Source organism: Electrona antarctica (assembly GCF_951216825.1).
Source record: "Electrona antarctica genome assembly, chromosome: 15".
In the NCBI taxonomy this organism is placed as follows: Eukaryota; Metazoa; Chordata; class Actinopteri; order Myctophiformes; family Myctophidae; genus Electrona; species Electrona antarctica.
The window spans coordinates 35,508,664-35,533,193 of NC_136796.1; the positions used below are offsets into that span (position 1 = coordinate 35,508,664).

The 24,530-nt window shown below is 44.5% G+C and overlaps 1 protein-coding gene across 1 annotated transcript in view; it reads right to left on the bottom strand.

The window, feature by feature from the left end:
* Window positions 1-7,393: 7,393 nt before the first annotated feature.
* tax1bp1a (Tax1 (human T-cell leukemia virus type I) binding protein 1a) overlaps window positions 7,394-24,530 on the bottom strand; it is a 41,170-nt gene continuing 24,033 nt past the window's right edge. Inside the window, exons 10-19 of the mRNA XM_079522087.1 lie at window positions 23,980-24,186; window positions 22,781-22,853; window positions 22,109-22,356; window positions 21,992-22,066; window positions 21,087-21,233; window positions 18,320-18,406; window positions 14,326-14,515; window positions 12,933-13,180; window positions 10,238-10,335; window positions 7,394-7,836 (exon numbers count right to left, since the gene is read on the bottom strand). Coding sequence (XP_079378213.1) covers window positions 7,626-7,836; window positions 10,238-10,335; window positions 12,933-13,180; window positions 14,326-14,515; window positions 18,320-18,406; window positions 21,087-21,233; window positions 21,992-22,066; window positions 22,109-22,356; window positions 22,781-22,853; window positions 23,980-24,186 — 1,584 coding nt within the window. The 3' untranslated portion in view covers window positions 7,394-7,625. The remainder of the gene's footprint in view (window positions 7,837-10,237; window positions 10,336-12,932; window positions 13,181-14,325; window positions 14,516-18,319; window positions 18,407-21,086; window positions 21,234-21,991; window positions 22,067-22,108; window positions 22,357-22,780; window positions 22,854-23,979; window positions 24,187-24,530) is intronic.

Genomic DNA, 24,530 nt, shown 5'->3' on the forward strand with positions numbered 1-24,530 from the left:
GGCGTGAGCGTATACATTGCTTTAGTTGCCCAGTGGTTCTCAAAGAGGAGTCCGGGGGGACCGCCAGGTGTCAGAGGGGGTGCCTGGGGTCCCCCCCCCCCACCCCCCCTGCAAAATGAGGAACAGTTTAAACATTTCAAGCCCCATTAAAAAATGTTGGGCTATTTGAAAATAGACGATACTGCAAGCTCACAACTTATGATGAGCGTTATTGGGGGGGGGGGGGTCCCTTGACTTTTGAAAATGTGTTTTTGAGAACCACTGTTGTAGCCAAGTCTTTTTTGCAGTATCTTGGGCCGTCGGCCCCGTAGTGTTATAGGGCTACATACAGTAGTTGTTCTGTGTTGTTTCCTGTGCCAGGCTGCCACTCTGGAGCTCCTCCTGTGCCAGGCTGCCACTCTGGAGCTCCTGCAGCGCAGGAGAACCAGCTAGAATTGTGTCAACACTGCGTTACAGTAGCCAATGACCGCATCATTTGTTGCCTCCAGAAGAGAAAAAAAAACAATGCAGTGCCCATTCATGATGTCATTTCCCTACCCGGTCTCACCCAAACACGGTGAAATGGCATACGCGCCTAGAAAACCCCCAAATCCGTACATATGACACTGAAATCCTCCCCCATACGGGGGGCGCCGTCTCTACCGAACTTGAGCCACTGGAGACGCCACGAGCACAGCGAGTTGCCGCGTCGAGCGTTGCGAAGTTCGCTAGAGCCGACTCACCCCCGTCCGATATGGACAGAATAGTAAATAATGTCAAACCCGAACTCACTCAGCCCGAACCAGCCACGGTGAAATAGCACTTCCATGCCAGTGAAAGCCACGCCTCCGTCGTGGTCAACACAGTAGTCTCGTAATATGTACGGATTTTTGGGTTTTCTAGGCGTGTATGTACGAAAATGCAATTCCGTGCTATTTCGCCGTATTTCCGTGAGATGAGGTTGCATTTCCCCGTCATGGACTCTCTTTTCTTCTTCTTTTTTTGTACTTTCCAATGGTTCAGTGCCAGAAAACATTTCTATATTCTGTAATGTTGTCGAGGGGTATAGTGCAGTGACCTCCCACATGCACACACAGCCTCCACTCCTCCACAAGTCCGCTGTTGTCATAAGCAAGCATGGTGGCACGTGGCCAATAGGTGGCGCACCCACATTTTCAAGCACAAAGTTTACTTATACGTTTTTATCGCCTTGGCAGTTAAGTGAGCTCAAGGTTACAGTGTTAGAGCCCGACCGATATATCGGCCATTATTTGACTTTTGTTTTACGACGTCGTCGCTGTCAGACTCCTCGTAGTCCACCTCTTCCTCGTCATACTCACTGCCTGGGGGTCCACAGTTTTTGCAATTATGCAGCTGCTGATGTGTCCCAATCATAGTTGAAAATCCCCTTTCACGTTTTTTTTGAATGGGACTTATTTTAAAGAGGTTAAAAATAAAAAGTTCAGTTTGTGTTTGTTTTGCTTTTACGTTAAATGTTGTCAAATAGATTATTTTAAATGATTAAAAACCTTAGCACTTTTTTTGTCAAAAATATCACTCATCTGACTAACCATCTAGCACTAGTCTCCACTGACTAAACGTGATAATGTCCCATTCAGTGCATGATGCTAGCATTTGAATGGGGTGGTTTGGGGGGCCCCAAAAATCTCATCGGTCGGGCTCTACTCAGTGTATCCGTGCATAATGGCCCCTTTCGGGACCCTCGGTTACCTATATTCTGTACAAATAACAGAAAAAGGTAACCGAGGGTCCCAAAAAGGGGGGCTATACTCACTGCATACTAACCAGAGAACTGCCCAGAAGGAGATAGTTGTGAGCCATGCAGTAAGACAACCTTTTTTTTTCCTTCAATTTATCCTCTGGTGTCCTTGCCATACCTCACAGCCGCCAGGGAGTGAGTTTGCGTGTCAGGGGCTTAAAGTGGAGACAAAGAGTCAGGGGGGGCGGGGGGGGGGGGGGGGGGTCTGTCAAACACTCGTTAAAAAAAACCAACCCATCCCCTCTCTCTCTCTCTCACCAGAGACCACTGCCGCTATGGCAACAGCTAGGACACAACTAATAACGAGGGCCAGTCGCAGTATTAAGACATGTTGGGGGGGAGGGGGGGGGGGTGCATGAATGGGAGGAAGGGGAGGGAGGGCTGCGGACTCATACTGTGTACAGTGAATGTATTGTAACGTGTCTGTCAAGTGCTTTTAAATTATATATTTTCGTATGTCAACGTGGAGACCGATGTTTCCTTTTTTTTTGTACGGGGGGTGGGGGGGGTTACGAGGAGGAGAGTGACTTGTATACGTGATGTCAGTCAGGCTGTCTTTCTATCCACAATTGAAGCTGCTTCGTACGTGTGTAATCAGGAAACGTTTGAGGAAAGAAAATAAAAAAACAGGAAAATAAATGAAAAGCTGTATTATATGTGTTGTGTTATTTCTTCCGGTGGGCAGACTATGGGATTGGGATGCTTCAACCGGATGAGAAGGCTATACAAAGTATAAACGCGCATGTAGTGTAGTGTTTGTTTCAGAAAAGTTTGGGGGGGAGGGGGGCAGTTTAATATTTTGGGATGATGAGGATGGAAAATTGGCTGTAGATTTGAAATGTTGAATGATGGTTGTACAGGTGGAAAATGCAACAAAATATAGTATCATGGTCGGTAAGGTATCACATCTACTGACCATGATACTGGCTTGATAGGAACCATGATACAGGCTGTTTGAGGGCCTGACATCCTTGTGAAAGGGCCGGTAACAGTACTATAACTATAGTAACGTGACAGGGCCTGACATCCCTGTGAAAGGGCAGGTAATTATGGTAACATGACAGCGCCGTGACAGCCCTGCCATTCAGGGCTTTCAGAGGGGCCTGATGTGACAGGACCTGACACCCATATGCAGTACAATTCTAGTCATAATCAAAAAAGGTAAAATGTCGACGGCTAATAATTAATAAAGATCACATAACATTCTAACCGTCCAGTTTAATTTAAAATCTGACTGTTTTCTGAATTATATGAGCAAATTATAGACGCAAGAGTAAAATAAGATAAAGCTTACATGTTAATTGGGTGTTGGCAGGTAAGGGCCGATTCATACTCCTATTTTACCGCTGTAGTGCCGAAATGATTTTGGTTCGTCAGAAATTTTCAGTAGCACCGAAGAGCCGACTTTAGGACGGTACCCGCACCCCCGAACGTCAAATGACGTCACATTGTAGCCTACAATGGGTTCGGCTCTGTAGAGCCTACAATTTGTAGGCTCTACAGAGCCGAACCGACTTTTATTCGGCTCTAAAATAGGAGTATGAATCGCGCCTAAAGGACGGTACCCGCCCCCCCGAACCTCAAATGACGTCACATTGTAGGCTCTACAGAGCCGAACCGACTTTTATTCGGCTCTAAAATAGGAGTATGAATTGTGCCTAAGAGACCTGCATGTTGGCCCACAAAATGTTGAGAAACACTGATGTAGAGTTTAAACGAAGCGTACTTTATTCATAAAGACCTTTTGCAATACACATTAAAACCTCCAGTTGCATTCTCACACGACAACAGCTCGACTGGGACTTGACACACACACACACACACACACACACACTTGACTAAGTTGTAATTATGGTGCATGTGGAATTTTTGAAAGCCTGGATACGACACGGTCAGTGGTCACCTTGAAATGGCAGTACGGTCTCAGACAAGCCGTTAGATGAAGAATCATCTGGTAGTTGAGATTGACAACAGGTTCAGTGTGCACATACATACAAACACACGGGGACAGAAATGGACCATAGGGGGTGAAAAAGAAAAAAATAATATATATAATAAATGAACATTTAAAAGAAAATCACATTTCTAGGGTCAACACAAATATCAAAAGTACTTCATGAAAGTGCCTGTCACTTTGCATCCTGCCCATAGCTTTCAGGTCTGCCGAAGGCATTTTTAAAAACCTCCACAGTAAAACAATGCTGGTCAAACCAGTCTCTTGAATGAAAACATTTCACTGCACATACAACACGTATGAGCATGTGACAAATAAAATCTAACCGCTGCCACCGAAGACCACAAAGTGTTAATATCAGATCAGTGGTTTTCAACCAGTGGTCCTTGGGGGAGGTTCCAGGTGGTCCCCAGCTAAATGATGGAGAGCTGGTAACCAAATGGACCCTTATAGATCTTTAACTCTTGAGAGCGTAAAATTAACGGGTTCATTTGGTTTCATTTTACGCTCTCAAAAGTTTAATTATTGGTAAAAGAATGATGGTTGTACAGGTGGAAAATGCAACAAAATATAGTATCATGGTCGGTAAGGTATCACATCTACTGACCATGATACTGGCTTGATACGAACCATGATACAGGCTGTTTGAGGGCCTGACATCCTTGTGAAAGGGCCGGTAACATAGTACTATAACTATAGTAACGTGACAGGGCCTGACATCCCTGTGAAAGGGCAGGAATTATGGTAACATGACAGCCCTGCCATTCAGTGCTTTCAGAGGGGCCTGATGTGACAGGACCTGACATCCATATGCAGTACAATTCTAGTCATAATCAAAAAAGGTAAAATGTCGGAAGTAGGGCGGCTAATAATTAATAAAGATCACATACCATACTAACCGTCAAGTTTAATGTAAAATCTGACTGTTTTCTGAATTATATGAGCAAATTATAGACGCAAGAGTAAAATAAGATAAAGCTTACATGTTAATTGGGTGTTGGCAGGTAAGGGCCGATTCATACTCCTATTTTACCGCTGTAGTGTAGAAATTATTTTGGTTCGTCAGAAATTTTCAGTAGCACCGAAGAGCCGACTTTAGGACGGTACCCGCCCCCCCGAACGTCAAATGACGTCACATTGTAGCCTACAATGGGTTCGGCTCTGTAGAGCCGAACCGACTTTTATTCGGCTCTAAAATAGGAGTATGAATCGCGCCTAAAGGACGGTACCCCCCCCCCCCCCCCCCCCCCGAACCTCAAATGACGTCACATTGTAGGCTCTACAGAACCGACTTTTATTCGGCTCTAAAATAGGAGTATGAATTGTGCCTAAGAGACCTGCATGTTGGCCCACAAAATGTTGAGAAACACTGATGTAGAGTTTAAACGAAGCGTACTTTATTCATAAAGACCTTTTGCAATACACATTAAAACCTCCAGTTGCATTCTCACGCGACAACAGCTCGACTGGGACTTGACACACACACACACACACACACACACACACACTTGACTAAGTTGTAATTATGGTGCATGTGGAATTTTTGAAAGCCTGGATACGACACGGTCAGTGGTCACCTTGAAATGGCAGTACGGTCTCAGACAAGCCGTTAGATGAAGAATCATCTGGTAGTTGAGATTGACAACAGGTTCAGTGTGCACATACATACAAACACACAGGGACAGAAATGGACCATAGGGGGTGAAAAAGAAAAAAATAATATATATAATAAATGAACATTTAAAAGAAAATCACATTTCTAGGGTCAACACAAATCTCAAAAGTACTTCATGAAAGTGCCTGTCACTTTGCATCCTGCCCATAGCTTTCAGGTCTGCCGAAGGCATTTTTAAAAACCTCCACAGTAAAACAATGCTGGTCAATCCAGTCTCTTGAATGAAAACATTTCACTGAACATACAACACGTATGAGCATGTGACAAATAAAATCTAACCGCTGCCTCCGAAGACCACAAAGTGTTAATATCAGATCAGTGGTTTTCAACCAGTGGTCCTTGGGGAGGGGGGGGGGGGGGTTCCAGGTGGTCCCCAGCTAAATGATGGAGAGCTGGGGCGGGGGGGGTGGTCACAAGAGCTCAGACAGGACTCTCCATACAGTATCTTATAATTCTTTCATATACATATATATACAGTAGTACATTCAGAATAAAGCCTTATTCAGTGCAGATAAATTAAAATGTAGTGCCGTTTGTTCTCTTTTTTAAAACGCCTTGACGTCTTTGCTTGTAGAGTATTGTATTGTACACAGTAGCAGTATTACCCCCCCCCCCCCCCCCCCCCACACACACACACACACACACACACACACACACACACACACACGGTGCTTCCATACACAAATACAGAATCAGACTGTTAAAAACGTGACACATTCAATTTGATCCAATACTGATTTGTGCTTAGAAGCAACTTTTGTTATTCCAACCCACCCTACTAACGTTCTCTCTAGGCTTGTCAGTGTCAAAGTGCCAAAATATGAAGCAACACGTCTCGACTAATGATTGACTGGCTGCTTTTCACTGGCAAACCCTATACTTGTGTAATGATGAAGCAATTCGAGCCAACGCCACAAGGAAACTTCCACCTTCAGGACGGTAACACTGAAATGTAGCAGGACTCTTTTACGGACGGTATACTTTTGTTTCAAAAGGTGGACATTTTATTGTTATGTTTTGCTCCGAATGAGCTATATATTCATGTAGTGATGATGGAACTATAACGCCTTAAAGCAGAGAGAGGATGTTCACATAGAGACAAAACAAGAGGCAGCCATGACTAGGATTGGGTCTCGTTTCTTTCTGTTGTTATTGACACCATATTCGATAGTCGATAACGGCTTAACAATCATAAATAAGTTGCCGTATGTTAAATCATATTTTGTTTTCATTAAAGACACTAGGCCCTCCAAATCTTCTTCTATCAGACAGAAGGCAAGTGACACACTTTAAGTTTGGTCAAAACTTGCTAAATATTGAAGTGTGTGATTTTGGGGATTTTGAGATAATCTGAAATGGGTACTTAGATCCCCATCCCTTGGCCATGACAGTCTCTGTCTCTATGGTCCCTCTTAGACCACTGGTTCCCAAACACTGGGCCGGGACCCATTTGTTTCCTACATTCCTACATTCTGTTTTTAATCATTATTAGTTCAAAACCTTTTAAAAAAAACATTCCCCCAAAAAAGCAAAATTTCTCATGAATTAAAAACAAAATTCACAATTTTGTCAGTAATTTCATGAAAACTAAAATCAAAGAAATTGTTTAATGTTTTGGGAACCGCTGCCTTAGCCACTACTCACACTAGGAGTTATTTTCTAATTTGATTTAAAATAAAATAAAATAAAATGTTGTCCTTTTCACTGACATTTGAGGTCCTTTTCTACTCTGTCAGGATTGCCATATTAATGATTGAATATGAACAGAGCAAACAGAGCCTTCGAAAAACACCAAAGTCTACAACATTTTGTTATTTTAGATTGTCCATTCGGTTGTCCAAAACTATACCCAACCTAGCCTGGGCAGCATTCCATTTCGGGTTTAGGATCCGGTCGGGAGCGGATGGTAACTTTCGTCATGTTGTGTAGTCAATGATTTGTAGTCATCTGGCAGGAAACCACATACTATGAATGGTTACTTCTTATTCCGCCTTGTGGTTTCCTGCCTGATGACTACAAATCAGTGACTACAACATGACATAAATTACAGTACCATCCGCTCCAGACCGGTTCACACAGCGATTTTGGAACCCAGACCAGGCTTTCCCCCGAGGTGGATGGCCTGGTGACGCGAGGTTACACCCAACCCGGCCCTGGCTGTCCTGACTCCAACCCCCACGCCCCCTCTCCGACCGACCGACCCCGGAGTGGTATAGGAGGTACGGGCCGGGGGTGGGCTACTCGATCTGCTCAAAGTTGAGCACGTGGCCGTCAAAGTGCGTGAGGACGTGCCTCTCGAAGAGCTGCTGCTGGCAATTGAGCGGGAACTGCTCGGAGCAGACGGGGCACACCTTCCAGTGGCTCTCCACGTGCTGCTCGAAGCTGCGCTGCTCAAAGTGCGGCGGGAAGATCACCTCGCACAGCGGGCAGCGCCGGTGCACGTCGTTGCTGCATGGGAGGGAGGGAGGGGGATGGAGGGGTGCAGAGGAGAGGACGAGGACGAGGGGGGGGGGGGTGGGGTTGGGGGTGCGTGTTAGAGCATTATAATATTACAGACAATCAGTGTTGATTTCGTCGACTGTCTAATACAATGATGTAACATGTTCGTCGACTACCTTTTTTCACTGACGAAAACTAAATGGAAACTAATAAGCTATGATGACTAAAACTAAGACTAAATATATTGACAATTTTCGTCAACGAATAAAAACTAGACTAAAATGTTAGGAAGGGGACTAGTGGACAAGAGATCCAGTATAAGCAGAGCCATAGAGTAAGACAACTCTGTTCACTTCATGGGGCCAGGCTCTTCTACATAGACTTATATTGAAAAGGGACAACCGGAAGTTTATGGAATGCATTGGAGTCTATGGACTCACGCGAGTACATGAACCACGTGACCAGGCTGTTTTCTGCCCCCTCAATGTCGTAACTCTGTCTTACTCTATGGCTCTGAGTATAAGTAAAAGTAATTTTACTCTTGGTTGCATGCTGAAAATAGCTAAGTGTAAACGAAGCAAGTGTCGACTAAAATCTTGTGATATGTAGTCGACTAAAACTAGACTAACACAAACATTCCAGGTGACTACAACTAAATGAAAACTATTTAAGAGACTATGACTAAAACTAAAATCTAAATTTGCTGTCAAAATCAACACGGCAGACAATGTGAGGCATTCTTTGGGCACGTTCGCAGAGGTCTATGCTTTGTACGTGTGTGTATTTATGTGGATGTGTGCAGAGGGCGGTCTGTCAGGGGGAGCTAGGATGCTCCAGGGGCCCGCGGCGTTCCAGCTGTCAGGTGATCACCATCACACAGTCACACGCAGACCTTTACTTGGTCTGCGCAAATAAGCCCTGCCTCTTGGCACGAGCAGCAGGCAGTGGGCCCATTCAAAGCATTATCTCAGAGTGCTACAAATGTCTAGCTATGTCCTGTAAGTAGACTTAGAAATAAAACTAGTGTTGACTATAATCATATTTGTACGTCTCTAAATGTTCTGAGGAATTGAAAAAGGTGGACCCTATTGTAATGTAAACGAGTGTAATGCTTGTATTGAGTTGTGCTTTCGTTTGAAATGTACCCATTCAGCCATTCTGCATACTGTTAATAAATACTTCAATCAATCAATTACAAGTGACTTTTATTTTGAAGTGGAAGAGGAAGTCCGTCTAGGTTGTAGCCAAGCTGCCATGACAGTTGTTAGGGTAAACAAGAACCCACGCGGATTAAATACAAGCTTTTAGCCAAAGTTCATATATTTACGATATGAAAACCATGTATCTGTGACTTAAACAATGTACACACTTTGGAAGTACGTTAAACATGAAACCTCCGCTGCATTAATGTGAGTAGTTCATAAGGCTCATGCTGGTAAAATCATCATCAACAACAGCTGCATAAAAACATTACAGGTAGGCTACAGTACAGTACTGTTACTGTCACTACCTGCAAGATTGTGATCATTAATTGAAGTTCACTTAGCCTGCTTATAATCATGCGATTCATGCCCTTTAAATAGTGCTTGTACTTGGAAATGTTTGGCAGTGGTGGAAAGTAACTAAGTACATTTATACACATCAGAGGCAAAATTTGCACTTTTACTCCACTACGGTAAATTTGACAACTTTAGTTACTATAGTTACTTTATAGATTGACGTTATCATTACAAAACACATTTAACCACTTCAACCCTATGTACATTTCAGCCATTTGAAAATAGCCGATCTACAAGTTCACAATGCTATTTTCAAAAGATTTTGTACACTTTTCGAACTTGGGAAATGGGATATTCTGCAATATGAGTACTGTTACTTTTTGGTACTTTAAGTACATTTTGATGGCGATACTGTTGTACTTTATACTTGTGTACTTTTTGCATAGGCCTCACTCAGACCTTTGCAGCATTGCTGCATGCTTGTTGTATGAATGCTGTGAGTGTCATGGCCGCCCCAATGCATTTCCAATGGAAGTCACATGGTTTGAGGACTACATTTTGGACTACAAGCTGATGTATGGCTTTCGGCTGTGTTTCGACTGCGCCCCTCCCCCTCATACAACACAAGTGTTGTGTCAGACCATGTGACTCCCATTGGAAATGCATTGGGGCAAGCTGTGTCACACCCTTTGTATACAGCAAGCATACAGCAATCTGTTGTAAAGGTCTGAGTGAGGCCATACAGGACTCTTTACTTGTAACGGAGTACATCTACATTGCAGTAGTTTATACTTTTACTTAAGTAAAACATTTGAGTACCTTTTCCACCAACTGATTGAAGTTCACTCAGCCTGCTCATAATCATGCCATTCATGCCCTTGTACTTGTACTTGTAACTGTTTGGCCCTTACCTGGAATCAAAACAGAAGCTGCGCCGGGCATCAGGGCGTCTGGTGGACAGGTGATGATCGCAGGGTGGCTGGGCTGCCACCGCCACCGCATCCACCACCTATGACCGCCACACACACACACACACACACACACACACACACACACACACACACACACACACACACACACACACACACACACACACACACACACACACACACACACACACACAGTTTTATTGATTTATACTTTTGCATACAAATGGCCATCGATAATTCAAACTAGGCGATTGGCCATTAAAACTCAGACAATTTACAATTTAGGCATTTTGAAATATCAGGCTCTTATAAATCTTATTAATCCAGAACGAGTTACAGTAAGCAAGGTAAACGTGAAATAATACACCAAATTCATAGAGATGGTAATCTATAGGATCATAGGTTAAACCAAGAACGCATCAGTCTGTCTAAACAGTTTAATTAATATCAAAACAATAAAAGAAGACCCTTGATCATTCATCTGGACACTGGACCACTGACCTCCCAAACTAGACCAGTGGAATGAGAGATACAGAGCTGTATTGGTCCATTTGGACCCCCTCAAGGCACCTTGCGGGCCCCCGGGACCCACTTTAAGAACTACTGAACTAGACCAATGATTATTCAAGCTGGACCACAAACTACGGTATTCATACAACCCTTAGATGTAAAAATAAATATTATTAGTTCCTTTTTATCTCCATAATTTAGTAATGACAGCTGCTAATTGTGCTGCTGCGCATTTTTAAAAAGCAGCTGTGTGCTATAGTATGCGTTTATAGTTTGTGTTTATGCGTTTATAGTGATGTTTCCACGCGCACACATCTTGCTCGAGCTGGTTACAGATCCGGGCCTAATTTCTCCCAATTAGCCTCTGCTAGCCCTCGTTATGGGATCGCAGGCTCTCTCTCTCGGGCTCAGAGAGAGTGACGCTAATTAGAGCTTCATGTAAATGAGCTGGATGCTTCAACTCTCTGGTGGGGGTGGGGGGTGAAGCAACCCGGTCACATGATCCAGCCAGCATGAACGCCAACAGAGACACGGACTGGAGAGAAGGAGAGCAACATTGGCTACCGATTATTATTATTACTAGAGAGGTGCCCGTTGGAAATGCATGCCCCACCCAGTTATTATGTCTGTGTCCCTTTTATGCCCATATATGGAGTTCTTTGTCAGGCATGCCCAAATATGGAGTATGCAGATTTCAGAACAATCATTGTGATGTCAGAACAGGCCAGCTCCATATATGGATATACAGTATATAGGTGTGATCATTTCCAGATTCCGGGCAGAGGCTTTAGTGCTGGTTCTGGAGTAACCGGCTATCCGACGGCACCGGGCACTGCACTCCCTGTGGGGGTGTGTGTGGAACGCGTGTGTCGAATAAAGTCGTGGGGCGAACGGTTCTCCAGTTACGTGGATTACAGACGTACAGTTGGAGGCCATCGATATTGTCCTTTTCTTTTTGCTGAGGTTTGCGTGATCTGTGCAAAAGGACAGTTAACCCATTGTGGGCGGGAACCCCTTTTGGTGTTTTAAACATTGTTATAATTTAGCTATTGAAAAATAGCAGATCTACAAGCTCATAGCGCGCCACCGAGTGGCGCGCTACGAGCTTGTAGGTCTGCTATTTTTGAAAAATCGTGAAAATATTTATTTCAGAGGATTTAGAAGGATTTTTAAAAATTTTGAGGTCAGGCCTAATGATAAGGGACAATATCGGTGGCACCCAACTGTACGTACACACGTATTTACACAGAGACTTGGTGCATTTCTAGGTGGAGCGTTTCAGAAAAAAAAGGCTGAGGAATTGTATCACTGGGCAGAAACCTCTTGTCTCCATATTTAAATGTTGTGTTTTTTGGTAGCCTACATTGATGCCCTACTTGATCATACTATAGCGTCACAAAGGCAGCAGATCCACAAGCTCGAACTGCGGCGCGAATCGACGTGTTTAGAGCGTCTAGATCGGCTACTTTTAAATTAGAATCCTGAAAAGTAACCGTTTTGGAGGCAGTTGAAGAAATGCAATTCACGAATTTAGGAGAGAGGTCTTTTTCCCGTTGCTGTATTTGACTTTTGTCTTTGCATCTGTGCGGACCAGTGTTGATTTTGTCGACTAATACTATGACGAAAATGTTTCGTCGAGTACCTTTTTCACTGACGAAAACTAAATGGAAACTAAATGAAAACTAGGCTATGATGACTAAAACTAAGACTAAATATATTGACAAAAACTAGACTAAAATCTTAGGAAGGGACTAGTAGATAAGAGATCCAGTATAAGTAAAATACAAGTCAATTTACACTTGGTTGCATGCTGAAAATAGCCATTACGACGGCATCAAGGCCCGCCAAAATACATTTTAGTCAACTAAATCGACTGTAGATTTAGTCGACTAAAATCGTATCATATTTAGTCGACTAAAACTAGACTAACTATGGGCAGTATTATGCGTGTCTTAAGTACCAGGTCTTATGACTTAACTTAAGACCTGGAGGCGTGGTCAATGCTGTTTGGCCACTCAGAATAGCCCAATGGCATTGATCACGCCTCCAGGTCTTAAGTTAAGTAATAAGACCTGGTACTTAAGACACGCATAATACTGCCCTATATGACTAAAACTAAAATCTGTCAAAAACTTTGCTGTCAAAATCAACAGTGGTGGGGACTCACGGTGGGTGGCGGCGGCTCGTCCGGCGGGTGCTCCAGCCCATCGGGGGGGCTCATGCTACGGGACGGCTGGATGCGGACCACCCCCCGGGGGTCCCAGGCCCCCGCCGCTGCTCCGGGAGGAGCGCCGGCCCCCTCAGGGGGGCTGGGGAGGGGGTTTATGGGGGGAGCGCAGGGCTGCGCGCAGGACGACGGGGCCTCCGGGGGAGGACGGGACGTCTGGTCGGGGGACAGCGCTCCGTCACCCCCATCTGGGTGGCAAGAGGGGGGGGGGGGGTATTAAAAATAATGCATTATCCCATTTAGACCTGAGGCCAGATTCTACAAATGTATTCTAAATCATGACAGTTTTTGAAAAACCCATGTTTCTATGTCAGTGCCCCCCAGAAGCAAAGATATGAGTTAAAAACCCATGTTTCTATGTCAGTGCCCCCCAGAAGCAAAGATATGAGTTAAAAACCCATGTTTCTATGTCGGTGCCCCCCAGAAGCAAAGATATGAGTTAAAACCCATGTTTCTATGTCGGTGCCCCCCAGAAGCAAAGATATGAGTTAAAAACCCATGTTTCTATGTCAGTGCCCCCCAGAAGCAAAGATATGAGTTAAAAACCCATGTTTCTATGTCGGTGCCCCCCAGAAGCAAAGATATGAGTTAAAACCCATGTTTCTATGTCGGTGCCCCACAGAAGCAAAGATATGAGTTAAAACCCATGTTTCTATGTCGGTGCCCCACAGAAGCAAAGATATGAGTTAAAACCCATGTTTCTATGTCGGTGCCCCACAGAAGCAAAGATATGAGTTAAAACCCATGTTTCTATGTCGGTGCCCCACAGAAGCAAAGATATGAGTTAAAACCCATGTTTCTATGTCGGTGCCCCACAGAAGCAAAGATATGAGTTAAAACCCATGTTTCTATGTCGGTGCCCCACAGAAGCAAAGATATGAGTTAAAACCCATGTTTCTATGTCGGTGCCCCACAGAAGCAAAGATATGAGTTAAAAACCCATGTTTCTATGTCGGTGCCCAACAGAAGCAAAGATATGAGTTAAAACCCATGTTTCTATGTCGGTGCCCCCCCAGAAGCAAAGCTATGCGTTAAAAACATTCGCTTTGAAAGAATATATATTCATGTGCCACATTTTCACGATTTTTCAAAAATAGCAGATCTACAAGCTCGTAGCAGAAGACAGCCAGGGAGCAAGCTTGTCTTTTCATGGTCTATATTGTCTATATTATATATTGTCTATATTGTTTAGAATTAACTTGGGTGAAAAATCGCAATAAATCGCAATATATTTAAGAATTGCGAAATAAACCGAATCGGCACCCTACTGGGTATCGATATCGTATCGAATCGGGAGGTAATAAGTGAATCGTCCCACCCCTATAGAACGTACCGCGGGTGTCGTCGCCGGAGTAGGGGTTTCCGTACTGCAGCTCGGCAGGTCTGTGCGGCACGAGGGGTGGCGGGGAGGGGTCCTGAGGGTAGGGCAGCGGGTAGCGCAGCACCACCGTCTGCTGCTGGGCCTGGGCACCGTGAGGGAGCCCTGCAGCCTCCCTCTGTCTGCACACGTACCGCTGGAGCTCCTGTTGAACACACAGAGACAGAGAGAGAGAGAGAGAGACATTTAGCCGATGCAGTCAATTAACTCGTGTTAGGGAGGGAAAGTGTTAATCCAGAGCGATTTAAGAACAACACAAGGTAATGTGGAGAGATATTCTTAAAACTATTACAAAATATGAATAATTAGGAATTATTATTAAAAAAAAAAGAATTATTATTCTTAAAAATAAAATGCATACCGGTACTCAAACAATACTAATAAATTCTTGCCTCTGAGAGAGAGACAGAGAGGGAGAGAGAAAACGACAGACAAAGACAGAAAATGAAGCTCATCTGATGATGTGCACAGCATGTTTCCCAAGAACAGCCGCGTACAGTGATGTGTACAGTACGTGGCATCCACATTAAGTATAAAGTAAACAAACACGCATCGGCTCAAGCTCGAGAGCTTTCTCTGCGTGAGAGAGAGAGAGATATAGCTCTCAGGAGAGCGGGGGGGGGGGGGGGGGGGGGGGCTTGAGCTTGAGGAAAGAAAAGTTCGTTACCTCACGGCGGTAACGAACTGCCCTTTTGCAGCGAGGTCTGAAGGCAAAAGCATTAGGCAAAAGCATTACCCTACTCATTACGGTAATGAGTGTCAAACTCTGCCTCCTGCCGCAGACGTGAGAGCTATAGCTCCATCTCGCCTCCTTTCTCCCCCTCCCTCCCTCCCTCCCTCCCTCGGCCAGCCTCCATGCTTCCTTCCCTCCCTAGTCTGCACCAGTGGTGGAAAAAAGCACCCAATTAATTTACTCACGTAAAAGTATATCAATAGGCCTATACTGCAATGTAGAACTACTCATACACGTTACACGTAAAAAGGTCTGGAATTTAAAAAGAAATGGCCCATTTTGAGTTTTCAAATGCATAAAGATCTTTTGGAAATAGCAGATCTACAAGCTCACAATTGTGAGCTTGTAGATCGGCTATTTTAAGTGGTCAAAGTACTGTAACTAGTAACTAAAGTTTTCAAATATTTGTAGTGGAGGAGGAGTATTAAGATTAGATGTGGTAGAGTAGGAGTATTGGAAATTGGAAATACTCAAGTAAAGTACAAATACCTCAAAATTGTACTTAAGTACAGTACTTAAGTAAATGTACTTGGTTACTTTACACCAACTGCTCTGCGCCCCCTTCGCTTCCTTTTGTCTCCATTCTACGTCCTTCCTTCCTTCCTGACCACCTCCTCCACCACCACCTCCTCCTCCGAGTTCATTAGCGTGCTCCTTTGCGGTTTAACATTTAAACCGAGGTTGGGAGGGCGAAACAAGACACGCCACATGGCATTTGCACTTGCTTAATGGCACCGTGGCACAGTGATGACAGAGGCAGGTATGGGTGTATTCATTAGTGAGGAGAGGAGAGGGAGAAGTATAGGCGAGTTTGAGATGAGGACTTAACACAGGAAGCACATATACTATCGACATATATACTGGATGTATATGGGATGCGTTTTCTGCAGATGGCATGTGTGAAGTTGGCCGAACGGCCAAGGCTCCAAGAACAGTCAGAAATGCAGTTTAAGGGTTTTTATTTTCCCCCCAAAACTCCTCCACCAAAGGCCAGTACAGATTCAACAGTGCGAAAACAGGAAAATAGCAATAACAATAATACTGAAAAATGACAAAATGAAATAAACACTTGAGCAAACACTACTGAACAAAACCCAACCGGATAAGAACTCTCTTCAGGCTATACCTTGATCACACAAGGCCCTATAGCTCTCCCTCAGGGATGTTATCTGTGTCATTGCCCACAACTAACTAGCCTGCAGCCTCCTTTAAATAGGAGTGGATCCTACCACTGGACACAGACTCAATTAGCACATTTCTTCTCAAATACTTCAATAATAAATACTCAATTTTAAAATAGTCCTTGCATGTTATAGAAAGCAGTCTTTGTATAGGGCATGGCTATATGTATTGAAAAAAGGCGGAGATCCGGGCACACAAAATAGTTAAAAAGTCTTTATTAAACCAACATGTTTCGACCTATACCATGTCCAATTGAAAGAATATATTCTTTCAAATGAGGTTTGGCCTTATAGATCAAAAATACGCTCAGTTTTTTAATGAATTAATTTTCAACTATTTGAATAAAGGTTGTACACATCAGTGAAATTAACCGCTGGGAAATCCCTAATTGAGATCGTGTAGGCCTAACAAGCGCACCATGCTCACATGAAATATAGGCTGCATGGGTCATTACGCTACCATCTCTCTCCATATCGTGGACTTTGTGGTGGCGATATAGGACCTCTGCTTGGATTCATGGTGAGTGGCGCACCGAAAATAGCAAGCTCACAACACACTGCATGTGGACGCAACACTTGGAGCTTGTAGTTGTACAGAATGACAATAAACATTTCACAGAATATATACCACTTTGAATTAAAACAATCGGTTGTGCATAGGCTGAGTATGGCACGAATGATTATTATGGGGATGTGGAGGACTTTGGTGTTGCGCTGTTGTGAGGCCACGGTGAGATGCGCGCAGAAAATAGGAGATCTGCACGCTGTATATACATAAATGAGGCTGACAAAGTTTGCAACTAACGGCCCATGGGCGTTTATACGGACGAGGGCGGTTATTTGGACGAGGCGGTTATTACGCAAAATGGTGTCAGAACCTGGGCTGTTATCAGGTAGTGGGCGGCTATTTGAGAACCACTGACATAGAAACAGAGGTTTTTCAGAAAATCATTTTGAAGACATTTGTAGAATCTAAATGGGCTAAACACCTGCACTACCCGTTACATTATGTATAATAGGTGGGTTTGGGCGACAGATCACTGTGCCAGATGCCTATAAGAGAAGACTGCCCAAGCCATTATCTCCAGTTATGCCCTCTGCCCATGGAAGAGCGACGTTGCCTTGGAATAAAATTCCATTTGATCACTCAACACATTTCTGGTTATGACCCAGAACATCCCAAACAAAATATTACAAGTATGTGTTAACCTTGTTAATCGTATCGTGTTGATGTGCGTTTGCAATTACTCATAGAATGACAGGCCTGTAGGCTACAAGTGAATGGATATTTTTGTAAACGGGATACAAAAAGTGAAGATTTAAAAAATAATCTTTTTCAGTGTCAGTGGACCTGAGTAGACAAAACCGGAGAAATCGAATGACGTCACCGCTCATTCGAACATGGTCATTATAATAATAAATAAATAAGCTAATACATAAACAAAATACAGGACCTCAATGGAAATAAGACCTGGATTATTTTTGCCGTTATCCAACTGTTAAAACATCATATCATGGATTATACTATCATGGATTTTTTTTTAACAAAAAGTGTACAGAAAGTGTTAAAATGATGTTGTTGTGTGGCCATACCCACCAGTTCATTAAGTATGCCTGATGTTCAGGTTGGTGGTGATCAGTGAAGGGACTTACATTAGTAACTACTTTTTTAACTAGTTACCACGTGTCATAGTTTGGAAGGCTGGCTCCACCAGGCACGCGGATACGCGAACCCTGCAGACATTAAAATAGGACAGGATCTAAAAGTGTGTGTGTGCGTATGCGGGGGCTCATGCTTTGAAAAGCCTGGTGTAGAAGTCACCAGCTTTTTTATATAGTTTTTTATTGGGGACAGCCAAGCAGTACAGAAGTCACCAGCTTGGCCGACGGCCGTTATGATTCGAGCATGCATAGACCTATACTGTACATCTTTGCAGACCTGCTAAATTTACCCTTCAATCGTCAAACCGTCTTTTTTTCTTTATCCCCAAATGACAATAAAAAACGTTTTATTCCAAAGACTATACTAGCTTACCTCCTGGAGATGCTGCTTGTCTTGCAGAGCCTGAGCCAGGTTGCGCTTCAGCTCTGTCACCTCACTGGCTCGCTCCGCCATCTGCACCTACACAACCACGCACGCACGCACAAAACCACACACACACAACCACTTATTATTATTATTATTTATTTTTTACAATTATAGAAACTTTTAAGGCAATCGGCCTTTTCACACAAATACAACACAGCAAAGTGAGAAATGTAATCCAACACAGTAATAATATATATATAGACACTAGACAGTAGACACAAAACTTCATTTGCTTGATGGGTTTCTGTTTCATCTGAAGGCCCTTTAAATGTGTGGCACGCAAACTGTCGAATACACAGACAGTGAAATCCCTGTGTTTATTTATCCTTGTGTGACTCTGTGAGAGTTAAATCAGCACTGAGGATTTCACATGTGTGTACACGATCCAAGCCACAGAAATATAGGTTTGCAGAGAGAGAGAGCGAGAGAGAGAGAGAGAGACCAGGGGATGGTAGTAAATCTCTCTCTCTGTCGTTCCTCAGCAGGCCTGACTGAGTCAGTGGGATAGTTTACATGGCTGGCTGGCTGCCGTCCCAGCCTCTCCTCTCCTTTCTTCTCATCCCGTTACAAAGGCTCCGGCTCCCACACTGAACAATGTTTCTCTTTCTCCATCAGATGTGTCCGTCTATCTGTCCATAACCCCATTTATACTCTCGCTCCTTCTTAATAAATATATCTCCACTATCGTTATCTATGATCGGTCTATCTCTCTCTCTCTGTCTACTTTCTTTATCTCTCCATCTGACTCTCTCTCTCTCTCTCGCGGGGGATTTATGGCCCATCTTTAATGGGTTAAGTTCAGGTGAGAGGAGTCTGTGAGAGTCAATGTCCGTTCTCTCTCTCTCTCTCCCTCTCCCTCCGTCCTCCTGGGTGGCTGGCGTAAACAGCCATAAAGCATGGTGTTCTTTGCGGCCGACTCTGTGTCAGCCCGCGGGGCCATTAGCGAGGTCTGGGCGAGCCTCAGGGGTCGCTCACCCCAACAGACTGGAGTCTCTATCAAAGACGACGGCGAGTTCTTATTTACGGCGCCGATAAACACGCGCTCCCCCCCCCTCTGCCAGATCAAACATACCGAACTGAGCGAGCTGGGATGGCGTGGCGTTCCAGCGCAGTGCTGAGTTTGTCGACTAATGCTATGACGAAATGCATCGACTACCTTTTTTCACTGACCAAAACTGAATGGAAACTACATGAAAACTAAGCTATGATGACTAAACTCAGACTGAATATATATTGACAATTTCGTCAACAAGTAAAAACTCGACTAAAATGTTAGGAAGGGACGACCCAGTCAGCCAGGGACCCAGGCAGGGACAGGGACACACATTCCTGGACAATAGAGTGGCTGCACCACTCAAAAAAGGTTTTTCTCCTCTCCTGAACAGCTAGTCTTTCCGCCATGACTGTCTCTGTATCAAAAAGAGTCACAAATGGTGGTCCGTGGCTCAAATGCCAAATAAATGATGGTCCTTGATATGAAAAGGGTTGAAAACCACTATTCTAGTGGGTGTGTGTGTGTGTGTGTGGGAAGGGGGGGGGGGGGGGGGGGTTCAAGTGCCATGCTCAAGAGGCACTCTTAGTACGATAGTGATATTATTATTAACCCCAGCTGGTGAGAACATTGGAAACTGGCCGCCTTCCAGTCAGAAGGGTCACAGTGGATCAGAGCACGGTGGGTTTGTCTTGTATGAGTTGTTATTATGGCTTGATTATAGCGTCAGGCGGATCCCAGCCGTTAAGAGCATAGAGAGGCTATGGTTGTAACTCAATGAATGTCAGTTGCAAATGCCGTAAATGTAAATAGTAATAAAAAGATACGAACCGCGAGGAAATTTAGTCCACTGCACTACTGTAAAACTGGTCGTTTTTCAATCCTTGGGTCATGACCCATACGTAGGTCACTTTAATTTTAATATTTCAAATACAATTTCACAGACCATTTGTGATATAACAGATATTCACGGCACTTTATTATGAATTGTAAATCATATATAAATGTGACGTTTGCCCGGGACCCAAACTAGTTTGCTTTCAGGTTCCCCGACCGGGCAAGTGCTCTTTGGAGAGCAGACACAACCGTCTATAAAAACAACACAAGATATCTGTCTAAACACCTGAACGTGACCAGAACGCTCTGTCTTCTGGCCTGTGGAATGTACAATAAGATCACTGTTTACCTGATAATGTGCTCTTTTCACTGTTCAAAATAAAAAATAATAAAAAACAAGTGTGAACCCATAGTCATATTCATAGCTATATGCATTGGTATTTTTTAATCGCACAGCCCCAGAAAGTAAAAAAAGAAAAGAAAAAGATAACAGTAATTAACAGTAATTCAAATTGTACCTATCATTTTATAATGGATGATTTACTTTTCGGGCAAGTGAGCATGACCTTTGGGCAAGTCGAACATGACATGTACTTTCCCACCCCCGACGGGCCTCTGAGACCTTAGCCCATTTTGGGCGGGAACCCCTTTTGGTGTTTTAAACATTATGTTATAATTTAGCTATTGAAAAATAGCAGATCTACAACTTGTAGGTCTGCTATTTTTGAAAAATCTTTAAAATGTGCCTCAAATCTTTCCAAAAATTGTCATGATTTAGGAAACCTTTTTTTTTTATTTCGACGTCAGGCCTGAATGGGTTAGTGTCAACCCCTGTCAGACTGAACGTGTGGGGAATGTGTGTGTACTGTGTTTTCCTGCACTCACTCTGAATCGCTCCTCCTCGTCTGCGAGCCGCCGCTTGAGCGTCTCGTTGATGGCACACTGCTCCCGCCACTTCTCCTCCATCTGCGCCAGCTCCTCCTCCACCACCCAGCACGTGGTCGTGGTCGTCTGCTCCACCTCCTCCTCCACCTCCTCCTCCTCCACCTCCTCCTCCTCCTCGCTCCTTCCTTCCTCCACCGCCGCCTCTGTCTCCGCCGTGCTGCCCCCCTCTTCTTCTTCTTCTTCTTCTTCTTCTTCTTCGTCCTCCTCCTCTTCCTCCTCCTCCCCCGAGCTCTCCTCTTCCTCCTCCTCCTAGGGTTGTCACAATTACTACGTCATCGTCTAATCGCAATTATTTCAGATGATCGCAATTATGTGGACAAATGGTGCAAAAAGCAGGATCTACGAGTTTCCAGCTTGTAGATCAGCTATTTCCGCTATTCTAAAAAGACTGCATTCACTGCCAGTGTTTTTCACTAACCTTTGAAGAATTGCCACAAACGTGAATGTAGCTCCGTTGCACGAACGTGTGCCTTAAAATAGCGCGATCGAATGTTCTAATGTCGGAAAATATTCCACAATCGCCAGTGACAACCAGGAAGAAAAACACAGGCACTCGCAGCCTGCCACCATTCTCCATAGCATTGCATTGGAGACTCGATTACCCAGTGGCCCTCAGAAGAGAGCGGCAGTTGTTTTTCCCGGTCACGTGATCCAAACGTGTGACGTATCACAAAGTAGCCGCGGAAAAGCTTGTACAGTATATCTATAATGTTATCAAAATCGCCCAATTAAACAAATAAAACATACTGCTAACTCTGGAAACTCGGGTTCGGCAGGGAAAGACACTAAGTCGGGAAACTATAACATTTATAAAAAATGCCATGCAGTAAACGTGACAGCCCTACCTCCTCCTCCTCCTCCTCTTCGTTCTCCTCGGCGCTCCGCCTCTCGTTCTCCACCTCCACCCAGCTCGTCATCCTCAGGGGGCTATCCCTCCCCTCCTCCTCCTCCCTCCGGCTTGCCCCCTCCCCCTCGGCCCCCTCCTTGTCGTCTCCCTCGTCACGCCTCTCCTCCTCCTCCTCTTCCTCTTCCTCTGTGGCGCCGACGCGTTGGTCCGTGCGCCGCGCGCCAGCAGGGATCGTGTCGCATTGCGTGTCGGGGCGAGGCGTGTCGATTTGTGCGACGGCGTGCTCAGGCTCCGGTTCTCCGAAGCCGAGTAGCAGTGGCATGATTGTCGCTCGTCCTCGCAGAACTGTGCCGGAGATGTTTTCTGTAAGCACAATTTAAGAGCAGATTAAAAGTAGGTTGCAGACAGTTTGGGATCTAGTAGATCTACTGTGTTGTAAGGTGGCCTAATGGCTGCCAACAGGTCGTTTTATTTTTTAATCTTGTTTGCATTTTTAGCCTGTGTCGTGTTAGATTTTGCCTACGTTGACGATTCAGAAATAGCACATATACAAGCTCACAGCTTGTATACTGTATCTGCTATTTTGGAACATTTTGGAAAAATCTTTAAAGTGTGAGAAATACTGGTTTAGAAGGCATTAATTGTCGAATCGGCTTCAGGTCTTAATGGGTTAAAGCAGAGGTGGTAATTATCTACCATTTTCCTATGTCCCACTGAGTGTGAGTGTGTGTGCGTGCGTGCGTGTGTGTGTGCGTGCGTGCGTGCGTGCGTGCGTGCGTGCGGTAACCTTCAGTGGGAGACTCTGGACTAGGGATCATTGTCTCCTGCATCGTCTCAGTGGCTGCGTTCCTCTTTGACTCCTGCAACAAAAACAACAACATCAATGAATCAACAGCAAGCCCTCCCTGTAACACAACTATTTCAGAATAAAAGTCCTTGGGTGTAAAATAATAAATAATAATAACATCCATCCATTATCCTTCCTCCCTGGTTAATTTATTCATTGTCTAGTCTCGCGTAGCCAGACAACTATTCCACACTACACCTCCCTAGCCTGGCCCAGCCAGCGTGCTTTCTGGTCTAGCCCATTTTGGGCGGGAACCCCTTTTGGTGTTAGCATTATGTTATGCTTTAGCTATTGAAAAATAGCAGATCGCTACGAGCTTGTAGGTCTGCTATTTTTGAAAAATCGAAGAACGACTGACCTAGAAACATAGCTTTTTCAAAAAACTGTCAGGCTGGCGGGTAGAACACTTTCTGATATGAACAATAAGGCCATGCACACGGCTAGCACTTTCAATATCACGTGTCACTGATCATCCCCTGTATCGCTTATTCAACCTCATGCCATCAGGACAAAGATGCAGAACCTTGCCATGGAAAAAGGTTCGTTTCAGTAGGAGCTTTGTCCCCTCAGCCATCGCGGCATTAAACAAACTGCCCCGCCGATAGGATGGTTCTGTACACAGTGGGGACCTCATGTTTTTGTATTGTCTTGGTGTAATGTTTTTCTGTTCTATTTGTTGTTTTGTTGTGGGTGTTGAACAGACCTGTGAAGATGAATATCCTTCAGGACAATAAAGATTATTATTATTATATTGGTTCACCAATCTGAGCGCCCGCCCTCCTGTGTCTAGGGTGGTCCACATGTCCCTATTTGCGTCGGACAGTCCCTCATTTACAAGACTTTTCAGGCGTCCCACAAATTGAGACCCTGTCCCACATTGTGACTGGCAGGCATCAGTGTTCAAATGGCAATAGTTAGTCCCCTAATAGTTCGCTTTCTGTTGTAAAGCTCTCTCTTTTCCTGCAAGATGTGTGACCAAAATTTGCATTTAAAACAAAATGTGAGACACCAGATAAGAGGGGGTTTAATAACACAATTATAAGTAATATTAGGCCTACGGTCAAATAAGTTGCTAACCCCGTCCCTTCCCCTTGTCCCACACAAGTGATACTTCAGTTTGATATCTGGTCCTGCCCTACCTGCGTGGTCTCGGAGGATCCGGACAGCTTGGCCACCTGCCTGCGGAGGCGCTGGCACTCGCGGTACTTCTCCTTGTAGTGCTCGGCGGCCATGTGGAGGCGCAGCTTCAGCTCCTCCACCTCCCTCTGCAGCTCGGCCTCCGCCTCCGAAACCACCACCTCCCCCGCTCCCCCCTCGCCGTCGCCCTCGCCGCTGGTCCCCACGGCCTGCAATGCAGGAAGGAAGGAGGAGGAGGAGGTGGTCAGTGGTGGTGGAAAAAGTAACTCACATTTTTGGAGCGGTGCTATAGTCGCTTCAGCGTGTTGGCTTTGTTGTGTGTGTCCGTCCCTCGTGACGTTATCAGGGGTCATCGATATGTCTGTACACGGACAAATGTGTCCGTGGAAAAGACTTGGTCTTGTCCGTGGCAAATATTTAGATTTTTTTTATTTATGATTTATAAAGGCCCGCCTGCCTCTGAGCCGGGAAGCAGCCCTGGTATAACAACCATAATACATCACAACATAACATCGTAATAATTTAATGACATCATCACATGATCATGAAACGA